The 18,663-nt window shown below is 41.6% G+C and overlaps 1 protein-coding gene across 1 annotated transcript in view; it reads right to left on the minus strand.

The window, feature by feature from the left end:
- Positions 1-150: 150 nt before the first annotated feature.
- LOC138203238 (collagen alpha-4(IV) chain-like) overlaps positions 151-18,663 on the minus strand; it is a 25,783-nt gene continuing 7,270 nt past the window's right edge. Inside the window, exons 4-47 of the mRNA XM_069157989.1 lie at positions 17,733-17,804; positions 17,210-17,344; positions 16,929-16,973; positions 16,261-16,377; positions 15,618-15,683; positions 15,429-15,464; positions 15,189-15,251; positions 15,051-15,086; positions 14,889-14,930; positions 14,586-14,675; positions 14,317-14,361; positions 14,163-14,231; positions 14,032-14,076; positions 13,893-13,946; positions 13,537-13,600; positions 12,502-12,600; positions 12,046-12,207; positions 11,652-11,741; positions 10,401-10,552; positions 10,214-10,286; positions 9,758-9,864; positions 9,415-9,598; positions 9,260-9,331; positions 8,955-9,062; positions 8,203-8,421; positions 7,876-8,040; positions 7,542-7,709; positions 7,134-7,277; positions 6,548-6,658; positions 6,238-6,416; positions 5,414-5,477; positions 5,085-5,159; positions 4,831-4,938; positions 4,253-4,360; positions 3,894-3,965; positions 3,501-3,629; positions 2,745-2,852; positions 2,417-2,572; positions 2,219-2,326; positions 1,921-2,058; positions 1,645-1,761; positions 1,191-1,379; positions 782-1,065; positions 151-677 (exon numbers count right to left, since the gene is read on the minus strand). Of these exons, the coding sequence (XP_069014090.1) occupies positions 417-677; positions 782-1,065; positions 1,191-1,379; positions 1,645-1,761; positions 1,921-2,058; positions 2,219-2,326; positions 2,417-2,572; positions 2,745-2,852; positions 3,501-3,629; positions 3,894-3,965; positions 4,253-4,360; positions 4,831-4,938; positions 5,085-5,159; positions 5,414-5,477; positions 6,238-6,416; positions 6,548-6,658; positions 7,134-7,277; positions 7,542-7,709; positions 7,876-8,040; positions 8,203-8,421; positions 8,955-9,062; positions 9,260-9,331; positions 9,415-9,598; positions 9,758-9,864; positions 10,214-10,286; positions 10,401-10,552; positions 11,652-11,741; positions 12,046-12,207; positions 12,502-12,600; positions 13,537-13,600; positions 13,893-13,946; positions 14,032-14,076; positions 14,163-14,231; positions 14,317-14,361; positions 14,586-14,675; positions 14,889-14,930; positions 15,051-15,086; positions 15,189-15,251; positions 15,429-15,464; positions 15,618-15,683; positions 16,261-16,377; positions 16,929-16,973; positions 17,210-17,344; positions 17,733-17,804 (4,929 nt within the window). The 3' untranslated portion in view covers positions 151-416. The remainder of the gene's footprint in view (positions 678-781; positions 1,066-1,190; positions 1,380-1,644; positions 1,762-1,920; positions 2,059-2,218; positions 2,327-2,416; positions 2,573-2,744; positions 2,853-3,500; positions 3,630-3,893; positions 3,966-4,252; positions 4,361-4,830; positions 4,939-5,084; positions 5,160-5,413; positions 5,478-6,237; positions 6,417-6,547; positions 6,659-7,133; positions 7,278-7,541; positions 7,710-7,875; positions 8,041-8,202; positions 8,422-8,954; positions 9,063-9,259; positions 9,332-9,414; positions 9,599-9,757; positions 9,865-10,213; positions 10,287-10,400; positions 10,553-11,651; positions 11,742-12,045; positions 12,208-12,501; positions 12,601-13,536; positions 13,601-13,892; positions 13,947-14,031; positions 14,077-14,162; positions 14,232-14,316; positions 14,362-14,585; positions 14,676-14,888; positions 14,931-15,050; positions 15,087-15,188; positions 15,252-15,428; positions 15,465-15,617; positions 15,684-16,260; positions 16,378-16,928; positions 16,974-17,209; positions 17,345-17,732; positions 17,805-18,663) is intronic.

An 18,663-nucleotide genomic window follows, 5' to 3' on the forward strand; every position in this document is an offset into this window, starting at 1 on the left:
ATGGAAAAACTGGATCCTGTTGAAATGATTTCTCCTATCTTGGGATTTTTTTTTTGGATGTAGGTTGTGTTTTCAACTGTTTCAGCTATTGAACTCTGAATGACTTGCAGTCTTAAAAAACTTTTTTCAAACATTTTAATTGAGAAGGAACACAACTTGGATGAATATTTCCACAGTAGCATGTAAAATGTTAACAGAATAAAATCTTAATTTACAGCATGTGATAATCTACCAGGATGTGCTATTTTATCATTAAAAATAGCACCTCATTGAAAATAATGACAGATCATCAAAGATGATCAAATATAAACCTGTGTAAGATTTTTTTTTTTTTTTTTTTTTTTTTAAATTGACTGTCTTAAAACGTTAACGTTAAACATTAATTCAAATTTCAACTAAAAGAGACAAGAGGTACTTTATTGTTCTCTGAGGCAGACATTGCACTGGCTGGACTTACGTCGCTGTTGGTCGGCTGCTTTGATGGTGCCAGGCCTTGTGGCGATAAACTGCTCTGTCTGACTCACAGTAGTCAGCCAAAAGCTGTATAGGTTGGCAAAGTAGTGACAGGAACCCCGCACACCTTGGCACTCAATGAAGGGATGAGTTCGGAAATCCTTGAGACAGCTACCAGAAGAACTCAGTGATTGGCCCCCACCCTCATCACCTGCCCCCGTGTGCTGAAAACAAGATGGCAGCAGGTACACAATGAGTCAAGAGTTGATGGATCTTTTCTTTTCATTTTTTTTTTTTTTTATACAAATAGGCTTTTGATCACACTCACCAGGAGGAAAGAGTACCCCGTCCATAAACTCCGCCAGCCGGGTGGGCATGCAGGGACTGCACAGTCCTGGCTGTGAAAAGCCACTGCAGGTGAAAATGTCTCGCACACCACACAGCGGCTGATGTGGTCTCTAATTTCCAAGCCAAAGAGCGGCATCATGGGTATGGGAGCCGTGGTGGAAAGCCAGTAAGATTTGTCATTGCGACTGGAATAGTGACAGGCAGCTTTGTTGCAGTAAGAGAACGGCATGGTGGAGAAAACAGGGAGGCAGGAGCCCGGCTGGCCTACAATGAGAGGAGGTAAAAGAAGACAGAGATGGTAAAAGAGAGAGAAACCTTCTCCAAAACCTTGAAGTTACCAAACTAATTTCAAAATGACAGCAAAATGAACACTTTATACAGACACTTACCCAGATCTTGTGTGTGAGCCTTCTCTTGTCCCTCCAGGTAAATAAGACTGTAACCCACCCAAAGCTGCCTTCTGCCTGCAGGGCACTGTGGCACCTGAACTGACTGGCTGTGGATAACCAAAAGGAAGCCGGACCTCAATCCCTCCCTATTGCCCGGCGGGCCTTGATCACCGACGAGACCGGGGTTACCTGGAAGATGGAGAGGTTGAACAAAAGCAAGTGGGTGACATGAAAGGAGGATACAAGTGAGGAAGAGATATGAAATATCCACATTATGTCTGTAGCCCTGAGTGAATGTCCAAGATTTGATCTAGATCGACATAAACTCAGCATCTTATCTAAGGAAACTGGCAGTTATCAGTCTGGGAAGTTTCTTGTATTTACCAGATGTCTTGTATGTTGGCCTTCTGGCCAATACATTAAACAGAGCAAAGATTGAGGTCTGATTATTCACCTTGAGGCCCAGTAAATCCTGTCTGACCAAATTCTCCAGGCTCTCCATCTGGACCATTACGACCAGGAGGACCTGGTCTGCCAGGAAGGCCCACAGATCCTGCGGGACCCTTCCCTCCTGGAACACACAGACAAAAACAAAGAAGTATTTTATATACACAAAGACCTGCACAGGAAACTGAGGAAAATAAAAACAAACACAAAACACGGCTTTGTACAGACACGGAGCAAAAACTTGCACATATTACTGCACAAAGAGAACATTAGGTTCGCTTACCTTTACGTCCTGGAGGCCCACGATGACCACCGTCACCTGGGACTCCATCAGATCCTGGGGAACCAGGTGGTCCTGCGGGTCCGGGGGGAGGAAAATCTGGTGTTGTATAGATGGTCTCACCACGGACACCTTTGAGACCTAGAAAGAACACAATACATTGATTACCAGATTTAGAGTAGGAGCCCTTGTCATGTCATTTCAGTAGTCTTGATTAAATTGTAAAATCATGAAAGTGAAACAAGAAAACGTAGGCCAGTATATGTGTATCTTTCCATTTTTTAGCTACACTGCCACTCACCCGGATTCCCATCTGGGCCAGTATCTCCCTTGCGGCCTTGATTCCCAGGGAAACCTCTCTGACCTTTGGGTCCCCAAGGACCATGTGGACCAGCAGGCCCCATTTCACCTGTCAAAGTGCAGTCCCATTTAGAGTGTGTTTAAGTGAATTGCAGCACTGTTACAATACCGGTGGCATCAGTTTTGGACTGAAAGGTACCTTTTGGTCCTGGACGCCCTTGGTGGTTGTCAGGTCCGGGGCGTCCGGGGAGGCCTTTATTTCCCCTATGACCTGGTAACCCGGGGACGCCATTTGGCCCCGGGTCTCCTTTTGAAAAGATGATGCCGCCTGGTGCCCCAGGCGGTCCAACAGGTCCTAAAAAAATTATACAAAATCTCAAATATGGACAAATACATAAAATGGCGACATATCTACAGTAACATGCACACAAAAAAAATCCACACAAGGTTCTGTACTACATATGGCCACATAAGGATGGAGAACAAAACAGACAAACAAAATAACATGAGTATGCACACACACACACCAGAGGGTCCTGGAGGTCCTTCATATCCTGGATCTCCGTAGCGTCCTGGCGAAGGTGTTTGGCATTCGTTGCCAGGGACACCAGGATCACCTGGAAAACCTGGGGGACCTAATAGATGAAATTCAAAACCAAACTCAATAAATGGAGATGAAAACAGCAAAGAGTGCAGGAAATGAGAGCAAAAACACTACAATCTAAGTGACGTGTCAGACAAGAAATTGACTTAGACTGTGAAGAGACAATAACTTGGAGTTATTAACTAAGGAGCGGTATGTAGGATTTAGTGGCATCTAGTGGTGAGGTTGCAGATTGCAACCAACTGAACATCCCTTCCAAGCATGTGAGAGAGTCTACGTGGCTGCCACACTCCCAAAATATGCAAAACACCCTCTCTAGAGCCTGCTTTTGGTTCGTCTGTTCTGGGCTACCGTAGAAACATGGCGGTGCAACATGGGGTGCTCCATGGAAGGGGACCACCTCATTTTGTAGATATGAAGGGCTCATTAAATGATTCTTAGTTTCAGGTGATTATACACTAATGAAAACAAAACTATGAACATCATATTCCATTTCTGTTAATATATCCCCTTAAATCCCACTCACTAAACCTTTAAAATAAGCTTTACTGTAACCTTTGAAAAGTGTACACCCATGTGACACAACGTGTATTTAAATCAGTATTTATTTACTTAAATGCATATTGTTCATTATATACAAGTGCAGTAAAGATATTATTGATAATAACAGATGCAATACCTGTGTCGCCAGGTAGGCCCCTTGCGCCTTTAGGGCCAGGAAAAATGGGCCCGGGAAGTCCTGGGGGGCCCCTGAGACCTTTGTCTCCAGGATAACCGTCTGGTCCCGGAGGGCCAGGATAACCTTTGCCTTGATTATAATTGAGTACATATATAACAGTATTACATCGTAGCATGTGCTTACATTTACTCATGTACTGAGTTGATGTAATGACACGAGTAACAATAACGCTTTTTAGTACGATTTCAGTTAACAATACGATTTTTTTTACAAGGTGCAGTTGATACTAAACTTCTGCCTTCCTATTTAAGGCTATTTCCCAAGCAGACAAATTTACTCTATCCTATATAAACAAAAATGAATGCCAGTGGTACAAGGTTTTATCCCTCTTACCATTTGTTCCCTTTATCCCTTTTGGACCGCCAAGCCCATGCAGTCCATTCAGACCTGGTGGTCCAAGAGGGCCTAACATAAAATCACAATACAACACAAGAATTATATCTCTGGATGCTTTTAACACTCAAAATCATCATCATTTTCACCAGGTATCACAAGATTTTTTTTTTTTTTTTTGCAGGAAATGTTTGCCGTTTTTCTACATGTCTTCAAAAATTTGACTTCTTTGTTGGCCACTTTGATACAGCAATCAAACGAGGTGACACCCATTACCAGCCAATATAAATAACATACACTTAATGTGTATGTGCCCTGCCAATGCCATGATGGGAGAAACAATGGACAATAGTTAGTACCTGGAGACCCATACGGGCCTGGTGGGCCTGGTGGTCCCAAACCTCCATGACCACCTGGAGGACCTGGAGGACCTGGAAGACCCTGTGGGCCAGGAGGCCCAGGGTAGCCTGTTGATACACATACATACATCAAAGACCTCAACATGTTTACATAAAGCACAACATTTGAATTACTCGGGGGAATAAACAGAACTGTAACATTTAAGAGGGGAATCCCTGTTTTGAGGTCAGATGAGCAAATATACAGATCAAAATTCTTAATTTTAAGATTGTGGAAAATTAAAGCTGATTTATGGCCATTGAACAACTCTACATATTTAATGTATGTCAACAGAAGAGAGCTTTAAGGCATTTTACATAAGAATAAATAATAATGTTACCATGCACAGAGCATTTTATTTCTTTCTGAAGAGTTTGACAACTCAGAAGAGGGTGCAAGTTGTTATTATTCTCCTGAATCTGATGGTGAGTCAGCATGTGATGGTTCAGAGGTGAGCATCAGCATCAGCAGCATCCGTTCATCCACAGTACTGCTGCAATGCATTAGTTTTCAGATCCAAACCTTTACTAAAAATCACCTGGTCCTCCTAGTCCTCCTGATTGCCCGTGAATGCCTTTTTCTCCAGGGTACCCTGGCCCACCCCTGGGTCCCGCGTCACCAGGATCTCCCGGGAGCCCTCTAGGTGCTTGAGAAAATGATTATAAATGTATTTCTAGTGGTATGTCAATTCACTGTATGTAGACAAGGAAATATACAAATCTCCTGCAAGACAACATACTCTAGTCCGTCCTCAATCATTTGAAGAAATATTGTGTCATTTTCTTAACTCACCTATGGAGCCGTCCTCCCCAGGCAATCCTTTGGGTCCTGGTGGACCAGGTTGTCCATAAAACTGTCCATGATCACCTGGAACAGATTTGCAGAGGTTCCGTCCAACATAATGAATAAAGCCTGATGACAGTGATCTTTATATGTATACTCAATTGTATTCCAATTTATAATAACAATTTATCTTGTTTTTGAGTAAACAGATAAAATTGTCTGTTATCCAAGCTGCTGTGAATTTACATCCTCTTGAAAAAAGCAATTATTCTTAACAAAATGCAACTCGCTATAAATTCCAGTAAAACAAAAGAACATTACCGTATCTTATGACTTACCCTTGGCGCCGGGAAATCCTGGTACCCCTGGGATACCCACATCTCCCATGGGCCCTGGATCTCCCTATAGCATACATTAACACATTCAAATGATTTAACACCTATCCTGTACATCCATCCATTATCTATACCTGCGTTATCGTGAACAGGGTCACGGGGGGGAGGGGCAAGAGTCTATCCCAGCTCACTTTGTGCAAAGGCATGGTACACCCTGGACAGGTCGCCAGTCTATCACAGGGCCAACACTTATAGACAGATGAAAACAAAGAACAAAGTGTGCTCATTCACACCTAAGGGCAATTTGTAGAACCACCAATTAACCTGAGACACATGTTTTTTGGACGGTGGGGGGAAGCCGGGGTACCCGGAGGGAACCCACGCAGGCACAGAGGAGAACATGCAAACTCCACACAGAAAGGCCTGGAATTGAACCCGAAACCTTTTTGCTGTGAGGTGACAATGCTAACCACTGCACCACTGTGCCGCCCCCTAAATGTACACATAAAGCCACATTCAAGTGTAGGCAAGATGACATATACCATCCAGAGCTAGTCAAAACTTAATCCACGATTGAGTCATCAGAAAAGCGGACAAACATGGAAGCGAATGGCTGTGCATTACAGACAACTGGAATGATCAGAAATTATGTCGCTTTTCACACATTTTGTGTGTCATTTTAATAAAGTGTAATTACATGATTTGGTCATTTAAGAAATGTGATGCAATTGGCAGCAGGTTTTAGGGCTTCTAGGTATAATCTGAACAGATAATAAGAGGCAGCTGTCACTAACATATAATGACAACAAATTAAGTTCAGTGTGTACCCGATCTCCATCATGCCCAGGATTTCCCTTTGGACCAAAGAAACCTTTAATTCCAGGGGGCCCAGGAGGTCCTGGTATTCCTGTCCTGCCTGGAGTACCACTGACACCCTTATATCCTGGTGGACCACGCCATCCATCAGGCCCTGAATCACCTGGTGTTCCCCTTGCGCCTTTTGGCCCTGTATGGGATTTTTTTTTTAAAGATTGTCATCCTACAATGTCAATAGCAATCTATAATGTGTCTTTTTAGTGAAACTAATTAAAACATTTTGTTTTGGTTTTAAAGATGTAGAAGTTAAAGCTCCGTTGCCTTGATATCCCAGCTGGCCTGGTGGCCCTGGCACTCCCCAACTTCCTTTTGTGCCTTTTATTTTGGTCACCAACGTTGTTGGTCCTGGTGGTCCTGGGGTTCCCATTAAACCTGGACAGACCACAGAGATGAAATTCTTGCTGTTTCTGATGAATAAAGTACACAAAGTGAAATACAATAACATAAACAAAAAAGCATGTTGCTTTGCTAATTCATCATTGTAGCTGATCAGCCACTCCTGTTGCCTTTATACTAGCTGTTTAAAAAGTGCGGTGAGCAACCTGGTCAAGTGGATCTCAATTACAATATATTTTTACTTTTAGTTTTAGGTTCTTAATGGTGGCGTCACACCACAATTTGAGGCAAAAATGTTGGTTAAGTCGAGTGTTTTGCATATTACAACAAATCTCTGAATAATCCTTAAACTGTAATATGCCCACACAGAATGTACTGTGTTGTGGTAACCATACATTTATCTTGTATCTGAAGATTGAGTACAGGTACAGGGCTTTTCAAAATGCGGTAATTTTCTGCTTGCAAGGGTGAGTTTAGCTATCAGAAACATTTTACATATACACAGACTTACCTTTTTTACCACGCAGTCCTGGATCTCCTGGGAAACCTGTGCCACCATTGAAACCTCTCTCTCCCTGTTTGCCTTCAGGTCCTGGACGTCCAGGGGGACCTGGTCTACCTCTGGCACCAGGTTTGCCAGGGAAACCCCCTTCACCTACATATACGGAAAGGAAAGTCTTGTTTTAATCAGGTCAGAATAATTTTAATAGTGTAGAGAGGTGCAGGTGCAGCTGACAGATTTAATGAAAGCATGCTCACGGTCAACTAGCTCCTGTGTGAATGAAATAGGAAATGCAGTTTTGGGCCAAACTGACTGGACTACAATGGAAGCACCTGTTAGACTTTAAACTAGAAAGAGTTTATACGGTTTCAAATGGTCAAGTAAGAAGATTCGTATCAAAGCAGGCCGTTGATTGACCTTTCCGTCCTGGCCAGCCATCAGTTCCCGGATCTCCAGGGGGGCCAGAGGGGCCACTTGGTCCAGCTGGGCCTGGCCTACCAGGAGGACCAGGAAAACCTTGTGGACCCGTTCTTCCATGTCCAGGTCGACCAATATCTCCCTTTGAACCCTTCTGACCAAAGTAACCTATGCAATATTATAAAATTCAGTGAGACAAATATGCATAGTTAGATGGTGGCCACCAACAAAATCCACTCTTATGCATTACTATACACTATCTATCATGACAACATTTCTAAGTCATATTCAGAGTGACAGCATCACATCCATTACTGCTGCTGTGTGTACTCACCTGGTTTTCCCCTCAGTCCAGGGTCTCCCTGACGTCCTTGAGGGCCTGGTAGACCTGTCACATCAAATTCAGTACAGCGTGGGCCTGGAGGACCAGTGGCGCCAGGGTCACCAAAGGCCCCTGGCTCTCCTTTAGGTCCTGGTCGTCCAGGTTGGCCTGGTATTCCTGTAATTTAGAGATATCGATGGTCAACCAGTCTGAATGTACAGAAATAATGGGAAGTTGAAGGGGGGATTTTTTTTTTTTCCCTGTGATACAGGCCACATTAACTACAATCTAAATTACCGAAGGTTTGTTTGTGTTCACGTACATAGAAATTAATCTTACCTGGTGATCCTGGGTTTCCAGAAATTCCAGGGGGTCCTCCTTTCCCTACAGCCCCACGTATACCAGGTGGGCCAGTATCACCTGGCCTGGCAGCAAGGTCTTCTCCTGGGGCACCCTTCTTGCCTGGGAGTCCGAGTATCCCTGGAAGGCCTGGAGGGCCAGCCAAACTAATTCCATTGGGACCTGGGTCACCTGGATCCCCGTTTAAACCTGGAGGCCCTTTTACAAATAACAGAGACCTATAGGTTAGGTTAGGTTAGGTAGTTACTTTATTAATCCCCGAGGGGAATTTTTTTTTCGCTACAGCAGCATACAGGAAGCAATAAGATAATAATAGAATAATAGAAAGCAATAAAATAACAGTAAAATAGCAATAAAAAATATAAAATATAAAATGCACAGTATATACAGTATATACAGTACAGTATATATCTATATATATTATATACAAACAACCAAGAAACACAGACAACAGTGTTATTGTTGTGTGATGGATTTTGCCAGAGGTGAGTTATTGTACAGTCTTATTGTGGTCGGCAGGAATGATCTCCTGTATCTGTCCTTGTGACAGCGGAGCGGAAGGAGTCTTTTGGAGAATGTGCTCCGCTGTCCCTGCAGCAGGTGGTGGAGAGGGTGGTCAGGATTATCCAATATGGATAATAGTTTGTTCAGCATACAGCATTCAGTATAAGCATACAAACAAATATTTTGAGCAATTCTATTTTCGTATTTGTCAATATTAGAGCCATTACCTGGCAGTCCAGTCGGTCCAGTTACACCATCATCTCCTTTCATGCCTTTAGGGCCTATGTATCCAGGAGCTCCATTGGAACCATCTCTTCCTGGCCCACCTGGAATCCCTGCAATGGCCCAATTAAATATTAAAGTTGAATTGCTACATGGAAAAACACCATGTCAACTTTAAAAATGCCAGGGCAATAGACATAACAGTTGGATTGACCAACAATGTGCCAATCGCCTTTAGACAAAATTTGTACAGTGACAGGAAGCATTGATAACTTTTTAAGAAATAATGTGTATCACCTTTAGGACTTACCTGGTGAACCTGGATCACCCTTAGGACCAGGTGGGCCAATCTCATCTTCAACACAACATTTCTCTGGTTCACCTGGTGACACAAATAGAGTTAGATTTTTAATCCCATGACACCTCCCATAATATAGGAAAGGTGTATTAGCACCGAGATCTGACCATTAGGTCCCGGCCGTCCAGGAATTCCTGGTGTGCCAGGAAATCCCTGATTTCCTTTAGGTCCAGGTGCCCCCGTGGGTCCTGGAAGACCAGGACTTGGGAGACCTACAGCCCCTGTAAATCCTTTGGGTCCAGCAACACCTGGGTAACCTTTGGGACCAAGTAATCCTACATATCCAGTACCCTGCGAAAACATCACTTCATATCATTAGTGTAGAACCAAAAGTGTGAAGTGTACGATTTTTACATGTGCAGTGTAATTAACAAGGTACAATGGAAATATGAATAATCTTATTTGTTCCATAAATTACATTTACAGAGTTAAAAATATGTACACACTTACCGGTGGTCCAGGGTCTCCCACAGGACCCCTGGGGCCATCCTGTCCAGGCCTACCAATTTCTCCAAGAGGACCAGAATATCCAGGGACTCCTCGGTCACCCTTAGCACCTTCCAACAACAAAAATAAACCATATATGCTAGGCGTTTAAGAACCATTCTTACAAATATGCATAAAACAGGGATCTTTGCTTTCTTACTTGACATATTCACAAACAGACAACCAGAGGTTATGTTTTGAGTCTGCTATTTTACTGAGCAGTCTGTGCAGTATACAGTGTGCACTAGTTGTCTAACTGTAGTGTTTGCTGAACTCCAGAAATTAAATAATAATCGACTTAGAATTTTCCTCAACCTTCTCGAGTCAATGTTGCAAAGCATTTTATATATCTAAAAGACAATACTTTGCTTGTATAATAATATTGTGTATAGTAAAAGTGAGGCTTTAACAGGTGCTTACCTTTAACATCTACCAGATAAGAGTCCCCTTTCTGACCCTTCCATCCCTTTATACCAGAAATTCCTTGAAAGCCCTGCAAGAAAACACTAAATCAAATACAAAACTTTCTTTCTGTGGCTGTTACAAAGAACACACTTGACATAATTTAGGATATTATATTTAATTATAAAAGTCCTGCTGTACTTACTTGTGGTCCTTCTGGGCCATCATGTCCTTTCAGTCCAAAGTCTCCCTTAAATCCTTTAGGTCCACGTAACCCTGGATGGCCTGGATAACCAGGTGGACCAGGAGGCCCTACAGTCCCCTTCCCAGACTCACATTTACATTCTCCTACACAACCTATAGCAGACAGGGTTGGCAAAGATTTATGACTATGATGCAACACCTTTAGAAACAGCTCATTCTGTTGTACAACTCATTCTTATCTGCCCCCACTTGTTCATACACCTCTTAAGAAGCATTATAAATCTGTCTTTGTCTCTGACACACAAACTCAAATGCACACACTCCTATCTTTGTAAGGATCCTCAATGGCATGCAATAATATCTTCTTAATATATTCTTTACCATATCCTTTCCATAACCTTAACATAATTGTAACCTTAACCCTAAAACCAAGTCATATTCCTCAAACAGCCTGTTGAATGTCTTTCCCGAAGTAAAGGAAGACTGGCCAATTGTCCTCACTTTTCAAAAATCACAACATTTTATCACAGAGACAGCAACAGGTCATTGGAATTGAAGGAAGTGCACTAGACTGGTTTAAGTCATATTCATCAGATTCAAGTTCCGGATTGTTCAGTTCAAGGATGACTTCCACACACACAAAAGTTAGTCATGGAGTTCCACAGGGTTCTGTGCTCGGGCCGATCATTTTCACCTCATATATGTTTCCCTTGGGAAATATCATTAGGAAACACTATATACTTTCCATTGTCTTGAGGTCATGAAGACCTGGATGACCAGTTACTTCAGACAAATTAAAGTTATTGTTTTTTGCCCGAACACCCCAGCGACTTGCCTTGGCCTTCAGGACTACTGTGAGAAACCTTAGAGTCATTTTTGATAAGGATATGTTCTTTATCTCATAAAGCAAGTCATTAGGACTGCCTTATTTAATCTGCGCAATATTGAAAAAATAAAGAACATCCCTTCTCAGACATATGCTGAAAACTCCATGTATTTGTTCTTCAAGGCTGGACTATTGTAAATCCTTATCATCAGGATGTCCCAGTAACTCTCTGAAAAGCATCCAGTTGATCCAAATGCTACAGCGAGAGTACTGACAGGAATTAGTAAACACATATCAGCCTCTATCCATCTATCTAATCCAGAATAAAAAAAAATTCTACCATTCTGATTCCACGGCACCAATGGTTACAGAGAAAAACACAATCTTGATTTGTGTGATTAATGCATGCAAATAGTCACAGATCACCTTTAAATCCTTTGAGTCCTCTGTTTCCAGGATATCCTTTGGTTCCATAGTCACCTTGGTCCCCTGGGTAACCAGGCTCACAGTCGTGGTCTGTGGGATTAACCAGCCAGAAATGTTGATTAATGTGAATACAAATTTCTGCAAGTAATTAGAGTGAAAAATTAACAGTTTATTTTTGAGATCAGACACAAAAAATGTTTTAATTACCTCCACATCCTAATCAGATCCGATCATGTGCCATACCATCCCCACACACAGACACACAAACCAGAAGTTAAGTCCTCATTCAAGTAAACATAAACAAGCTGACAATTATTCAAATAAATATATTTGCAAGATTTACTCACACAAATAAGAAGCTTCTGTCTATGGCATGTAATGAGGAGAGATATACCTGGAGGACCTGGGAGGCCTGTGGCACCTTTAAGTCCTTTAAATCCTTTAGTTCCCTTGGGTCCCGGCAAAGGATTGATTTCATAGTTGTTATATGTTCCTGGCTCTCCCTTGTAACCCTTGGGACCGGGGGTACCTTGTAGACCAGGCAGACCTGCACCTTCTAAAACGGTGGGAGAGATGATGTGAAACTTAAAATAATGGAGGATCAAGCCAGTCAGTTTCCCACTATGAAAACAAAGACTATTGATGGTGGAGAGAACAAAAAGATTTGGGGTCAAGGCCTTCATTCATAGCACTCTATTTACTGTCACAGCAGTACCTTTTGTGAATTGCTGTCAGGTTGTGGCTTGGCATATGAATATTAATGATATGTACTAAATAAATATATAGTATGTAGTACATTATATCAGGAGTAACCTAAAATCTAAAGAACTGAGACAGGCTAAGCTCTGACCTGACGACCCTGGTTGGCCTGGACGCCCAGGCCTGCCGATGAACCCCGGTTCCCCCAGGGGTCCAGGGTTTCCCGGATACCCACTGTCACCTTTAGCACCTGAAACAAGAAAAAACAACAACTCAGAAATACTTGGTCTTTCTCATACAGCAATTATGGTTATTTACTATCATATTAACTACTAACTAGTTGTATATTGTCATTATTTACAAACTTAAAGGGGGGGTCTGAGTTGTAGCCAAGCAAAGCAGTGAATCTAAATTTCATTTCACGTTACATTCTACAAAAAGGATTAAGACACCTCTATATGACTGGTGGAAACATGCAAGTAGGCAATGCAGAGGTAAATCATGCTACATAAGTGGTTGGAGCAACTGCTGAAGATAACAACGGAGCACGGAAGTGGCCATAGAACAAAAACAAATTAAAATCGTGTGCACAATACTGTATAATTAATTCATGCGCACGAGATAAGTTTATATAGAGAGATACAGCACAGCACCATGGGCTTTCTCCTCTAAGCATGAAGTGCACTGCACCTGCTTTAAGTGTCAGTTGACCAACTATAAAGTCAATAGTATCCTCAAAGTTAGCATATTGCCAAGGATATAATCCACAAGCTCTCAATATCATCGATAATTGCCTTTAACTAATAATAATCCTTTACATCCCTTTCATTACAGCTGTCCTTAGTTACGGGGGTTGTTGTTAGCTTAGCCACCACAGCCAGTCTGACTAATTGATGACATATTTGGATTATATCTATTGTGCGCACAATTTACACTTTTTGTCTCTCCATGGCCACTCCCGGGCTCCGTAGATCACACCTTTCAGTCATTCAATGCTATTTTCTAATCTGTTGTGAGCTGACCAAAACCTGAAATAAAAATAATTTCACAGCAAACTTTCAACCCCAAGTGTGTGAGCGTAAGCACTCCACTGGACAGTAAAAATAACTTGAAAAACTTTAATTCAAGAAAAAAAAAAATCTGTGCCAAACGTGGCTCAATGACTGGATAGTTGCTGCGGTCTCACCTCTCGCATCACTTCCATCTTGAAAGAGTAAGGGACCAGGGAGACCATTAAATCCTGCGTAACCCTGTTGGATGCAAGGACAGAAATGGAAACCATAGTCACAAACAGAAAACAGCACTGATGCACAAATTATTTCTACAGGTGAAAAGAGTGACCCACGGATTACTGATGAATGCAACTGCGCCACTGAGCAACCACCAGAGGGCAGTGGACAAGGAGAGATGGTTTCTATTCATTTTCTTTGTATATTTACAGAACACCTCAAATTGTAAGAGCTGTAGTATCGATGCAAAAAAGTAAGTGCTACGTGTTTCCCTCTGAGATGCATATTCATTTGATGTTTAAAACAAACTCACTTTTGGCCCGGTTCTTCCAATGACACCAGGAAGTCCTGTCTCTCCATAGAGACCCTGAAAATACATCCATGTATGTAACTTGAAAAAATATCAAAGTTCAGTAAAATAAGAGAAGGTATAATCATTTTGACAGGTGTACCTCAGGTCCTACTGGTCCAGTCCTTCCAGGAAGTCCTGGAAAACCCTATGGAAACAATACGCTAAAAATGATTTTGTTTTTATGAATGCGTTTGTTTACAACTACTGTGCAGTTTGATTGAGGTCACTTACCCGAGCTCCAGGAAATCCCGGGATTCCTTGCTCTCCTTTAAATACTGGAGCATAGTCTCCTCTACCACCCTGTTAAGAAAAAAAACATGCAAATCAAGTAATATCCTCCCGCTCTTATACACGCTTTTAAGCTAACTGACATAATACGACTTACGCTTATGCCCTTTGGTCCACATGATCCAGGAAACCCTTGGTCTCCCTGAGAAGCAAAAAAGACAAAATTATTGAAAAAAATATTAGCAAACTTTGTTTTGCAACTTCTTAAATCAGACTACACTACAATATGATGAAGCTATTTCAATGGATTTTAATTAATGGGTTGGCATAAACATCCTGAAAGACGTGCATTAAATTGGATATGTCAGGACAAGGAGTTTAAAATCAGCCGTCTTATTTAAATACAGATGAGGGCTTTGCCATCACCTTGTAACCTTTGGGTGGATGTCTGAGGGGAATTGTTGGAAATTCTATGACTTCTTCTGGTCCTTGTAGACCAGGAGGGCCCTGTTCACCCTGAAGACAGAATTAAAGAGATTAATACATTTACTGGAGCGTCCATACTGAACATATGCACATAACCATCACAGACACAGACACACAGACACACACACACACACACACACACACACGCGCGCGCACACGCACACACACGCGCGCGCACACGCACACACACACACAGCACAAAACTTCAGTGCATAGCTGTCAAGAGCCAAATTGGTTTCTTACGTTGTCACCTGCCTCGCCTGGCAGTGGTTGTCCAGGGTCACCCTGTAAGCAACCGAAAGTTTATTAAGGGTTTAACTCTGAATAGACGAATGTGTGTTGGCAAAAAAATAATTTTCTGATACAGTATGCACTGGGAATGTTTTTTTGAAGCAGTTGACTCACTGGTCGTCCTCTCAGCCCTTTAGCTCCTTTCAAGCCCTAAATAGAATCACACACACACTTACATCTCACTTGCACGTACAGTAATAGACACTAGCATATGGTAGTATACTGTAGGCGCAAACGTAAGAACTGTTTTACTTCAAGTCCAGGGAGGCCTTGAGGGCCAATGTGTCCTTTAGGTCCAATGTCTCCAGGTCTTCCCTGAGTTGAAAAAAATATCACACAATCATATATTAAAGACAATAAATATTACGTTGAGTCAATGTAGCTACAAATACAAGAGAGGAGGATTTAAAACATATGATGCCTGCTTCATTTAATGGCAGAATATCAATAAGAAATACTGCTTTAGTGTCAAAGTAAGAAAAGCAAACATACTGGCAAACTATGCTTTCCATCTCTCCCACGGTCCCCCTGGAAAGTGAAACACAAAAGATGAAAAATGAAGATAAGATTAATATAGATATGGTATATTATAAATAATCAACACAAACAGAAAGGGGTTTTGACTTTTTTTTAAAGTCAATCCTGTAACAATATGAATGTCCCCAGTGTGGGCCAACTTACAGGATGTCCAGGAAGAACAGCACCATACAAAGGTTCACCTTTAATTCCTTTCGGTCCAGTTAATCCCTGACGAGACGCCAGAGTAAAGGTTCACATTAGACACATTAGAATAGTAATAGAATTAAAGGAGCAGATATTTATATATCGTATTCACAAAACAGTAGTCTCTAATAAAACGTACGTAGGACAAAGTAGCACAACCTTGAGTAAAATGCAGTCAGAATGTTTATAAACATTTGGTGCCGATGTTTACTTGTATACATTTTCTGTATACAAAGTGTGCGTACTGCATGTGCTGTATTGGACAACTGCCAATTATTAGGGAAAGATCATCATGATTGAATGCTTGTATAAGCTGCCTGCTAGTTAGAGACAGGGCACAAATTCAGGCTTCTGATTTACATGTGTAACAACCATCCAAATCTCTATAACCTTCAGCCCTATTGGAACGTCACACTGCTGCCTGCATTTCCACTGAACGCTGGCACGCTGGATGTTTCAACCTAATAACTCCTTCAACTGGTGCGTAACTCTTGTAGACCCCATAGGTCCCGGCCAATGGCTAGTGAAGAAACTGGAGGAACATATGAAGGTCTCAGCCTCGACTGAATGACTGAAACATCAGAACAGGGGTTTTACTCACCGGTGGTCCATGTAGACCATCCAAACCAGGAAACCCAGGGGATCCTGGATGACCCCTTGTCCCATTACAGCCATCCAATCCTGGCAAACCAGGCTCGCCGCCTGCTCCAGGGTGGCCCTGAAGAATATATGGCAGTTGTGTTGAGGTACAATTGCAGGGTGCAGATAGAAGTGACAGTTGTGACCTTCCTCACTTTAACTGGGAACCATAAAGAAATGTGCTTTACTGCATTAAAAGCTTTTATTATAAGGTGATTAAGATGACTAACTTGTTTTGTTTTTTTAAACACAAACATTTGAGTAGTGAAGAGGCAGCTTCCTAAATCTATGAAGACAACCAGTCTAACATCTAAAGTGTGCCTTATATTTGTCCACTAGAGGGCATAGCAAACACATGCCTCACACCACTGCACCATTTAAAGTGGATTCTTCAATATTCAATCTTGAATGTATAAACTGGGCTGTTACATACCTGAGAACATAACATGACATATTTAAAAATGGAAGAGTTTCTAAAACAGTAATCAAAAGTATATTTCTAAATTCCCTTAAGAATTTGTGGAAAAATCAGTGAGATGCATGTCAGCCCAACAGGCAATTAATATTGTCAGTGTGTGTTGTCTTTTTTCTCATTTGCAGGTAAATCTACAGAAACAGTAGTTTACTCACGGGTGAACCACTATGACCAGTGAAACCAGGAGCACCAGTCTCCCCCTGAAATGTAAAAATAAATATTAGCATCTGGCCTTTTTTTAGGGTTAAAATGTGCGATCCACACACAGCCAACGCCGCCTCTTTTTTTTTGTCTGTCACTGCCAATCCCTCATTTTGAATAATTCTAATAATGCATTATAATATATGATAATATTAATGCTCAGCTGTAATGGCATGTCGCACCCGCATTTTAAATCAATGCAACATGTGCACACAACATGGACATAAACACTAACTTGGTCTCCTTTGGGCCCCTCCGGGCCATATGATCCCTCTGCTCCTCTCCTGCCCTTCTCTCCACGTAGCCCTTCATGTCCCCAAGCTCCCATTAGACCCTTGGGACCTCGCTCACCTGGCTTACCTGGAGCCCCCTATAAACCAAAAAGAACTTTATAATAAACACTGACAATTTTCTCCTTCAAGACTATGAAGTTATTAATGGCTTTTTATTTTTATTTTTTTTTTTTATGTTAACGTTGGGTTAACTGTAACATGGACATAATCTGTCAATTTTGTGTTATTGTTTTCTTTTTGGCACCTGGTCTTGCAGTTATAATCATTCCTGATTAAGACAGAGAATAGATGAGCTAACATTTACAGAAATTTAGGACAAAATTAACACAAAGCTTAATATCTTTGTACTGAAAGAAAAATCAAGTCAAAATTATAGAAGATCAATATCAAGCATTACTCCTGAGTGAGCAGTTAACAGTTAATTCATAATAATAACATTTAAAAAAAAAAAAAAATAGTTCATACCTGTGCCCCTTTGGCAGGAAAACACTGACATAGAGAGCAGTCTCTACCTTGACATGGGCCCTCAATATTTCCCTGGAATAACAAACACAGAGCAGCTGACAGTGAGGGGTCAAAGGGCATCAGCAGGTGCATTTTACAGTATAAGCTCGTAGTTCGGGTTTATTTGCCATTCCTGAACATTTACCAGCATTTAGAATCACTCTTCAGAACTAGCATGTTTCCCACTGGACAATCCTGATTAGAAAGCTACAAACAAATCAGTGTTCTCATATAGACTTAAGTAAATAATGAGGCCTCTGAGTATCCTTTCGATAGCGTTTTGACATCCTGCTGAAAACCCCCTCTGTGAGTTTAGTAATGTTATCTCAAAGCTCACTAAATATTTGGATGAGTTTATCCCTGGCGCAGTTGAGTTCTCTTGCACATCTGTTGATAAACCTGTCCGACAGTCGGATGTTTCTTAAACAGGCCATTGACATTCAGCTCATTCATGGGAACACACAGCGAGAATTGAAAACACCGGCAGGTCTGTAATAAATAGCGAAGTAGTTAAACAATCACCTTATGCACAGCGTCTGCAGAATTTGGCCTCCCTGTGACTCTATGATAAAACTGTCAGTCCTGCTATTAATGTAACTTCCTGCCAGTGGTGTCATGCATGTATGCAGTGAATATTAAATACCCATCAATGCAGTTGTATATCAATTCACACAGACACAGAGCTCTTTTCTGAGCATGTGAAATTTGAAAGTAAATTTCAATGGTCAGTTTGGAGACTGTACTGGGTTATACTAAGAGGCGTTCCTAATATTTAGCCTACGCATTGAGCCAGCTGGACCATTACATTTTCATGTCAAATTTATTGGCCTCGCTCGAGCACACAAATACTGTATCCAGATCAGCAAGCAGTCCTGTAGACTGCGCAGCAAAG

The sequence above is a fragment of the Embiotoca jacksoni genome, unplaced genomic scaffold (assembly GCF_022577435.1).
Source record: "Embiotoca jacksoni isolate LCO1_2020_lvr unplaced genomic scaffold, fEmbJac1.0.p SCAF_22, whole genome shotgun sequence".
Classification (NCBI taxonomy): domain Eukaryota; kingdom Metazoa; phylum Chordata; class Actinopteri; family Embiotocidae; genus Embiotoca; species Embiotoca jacksoni.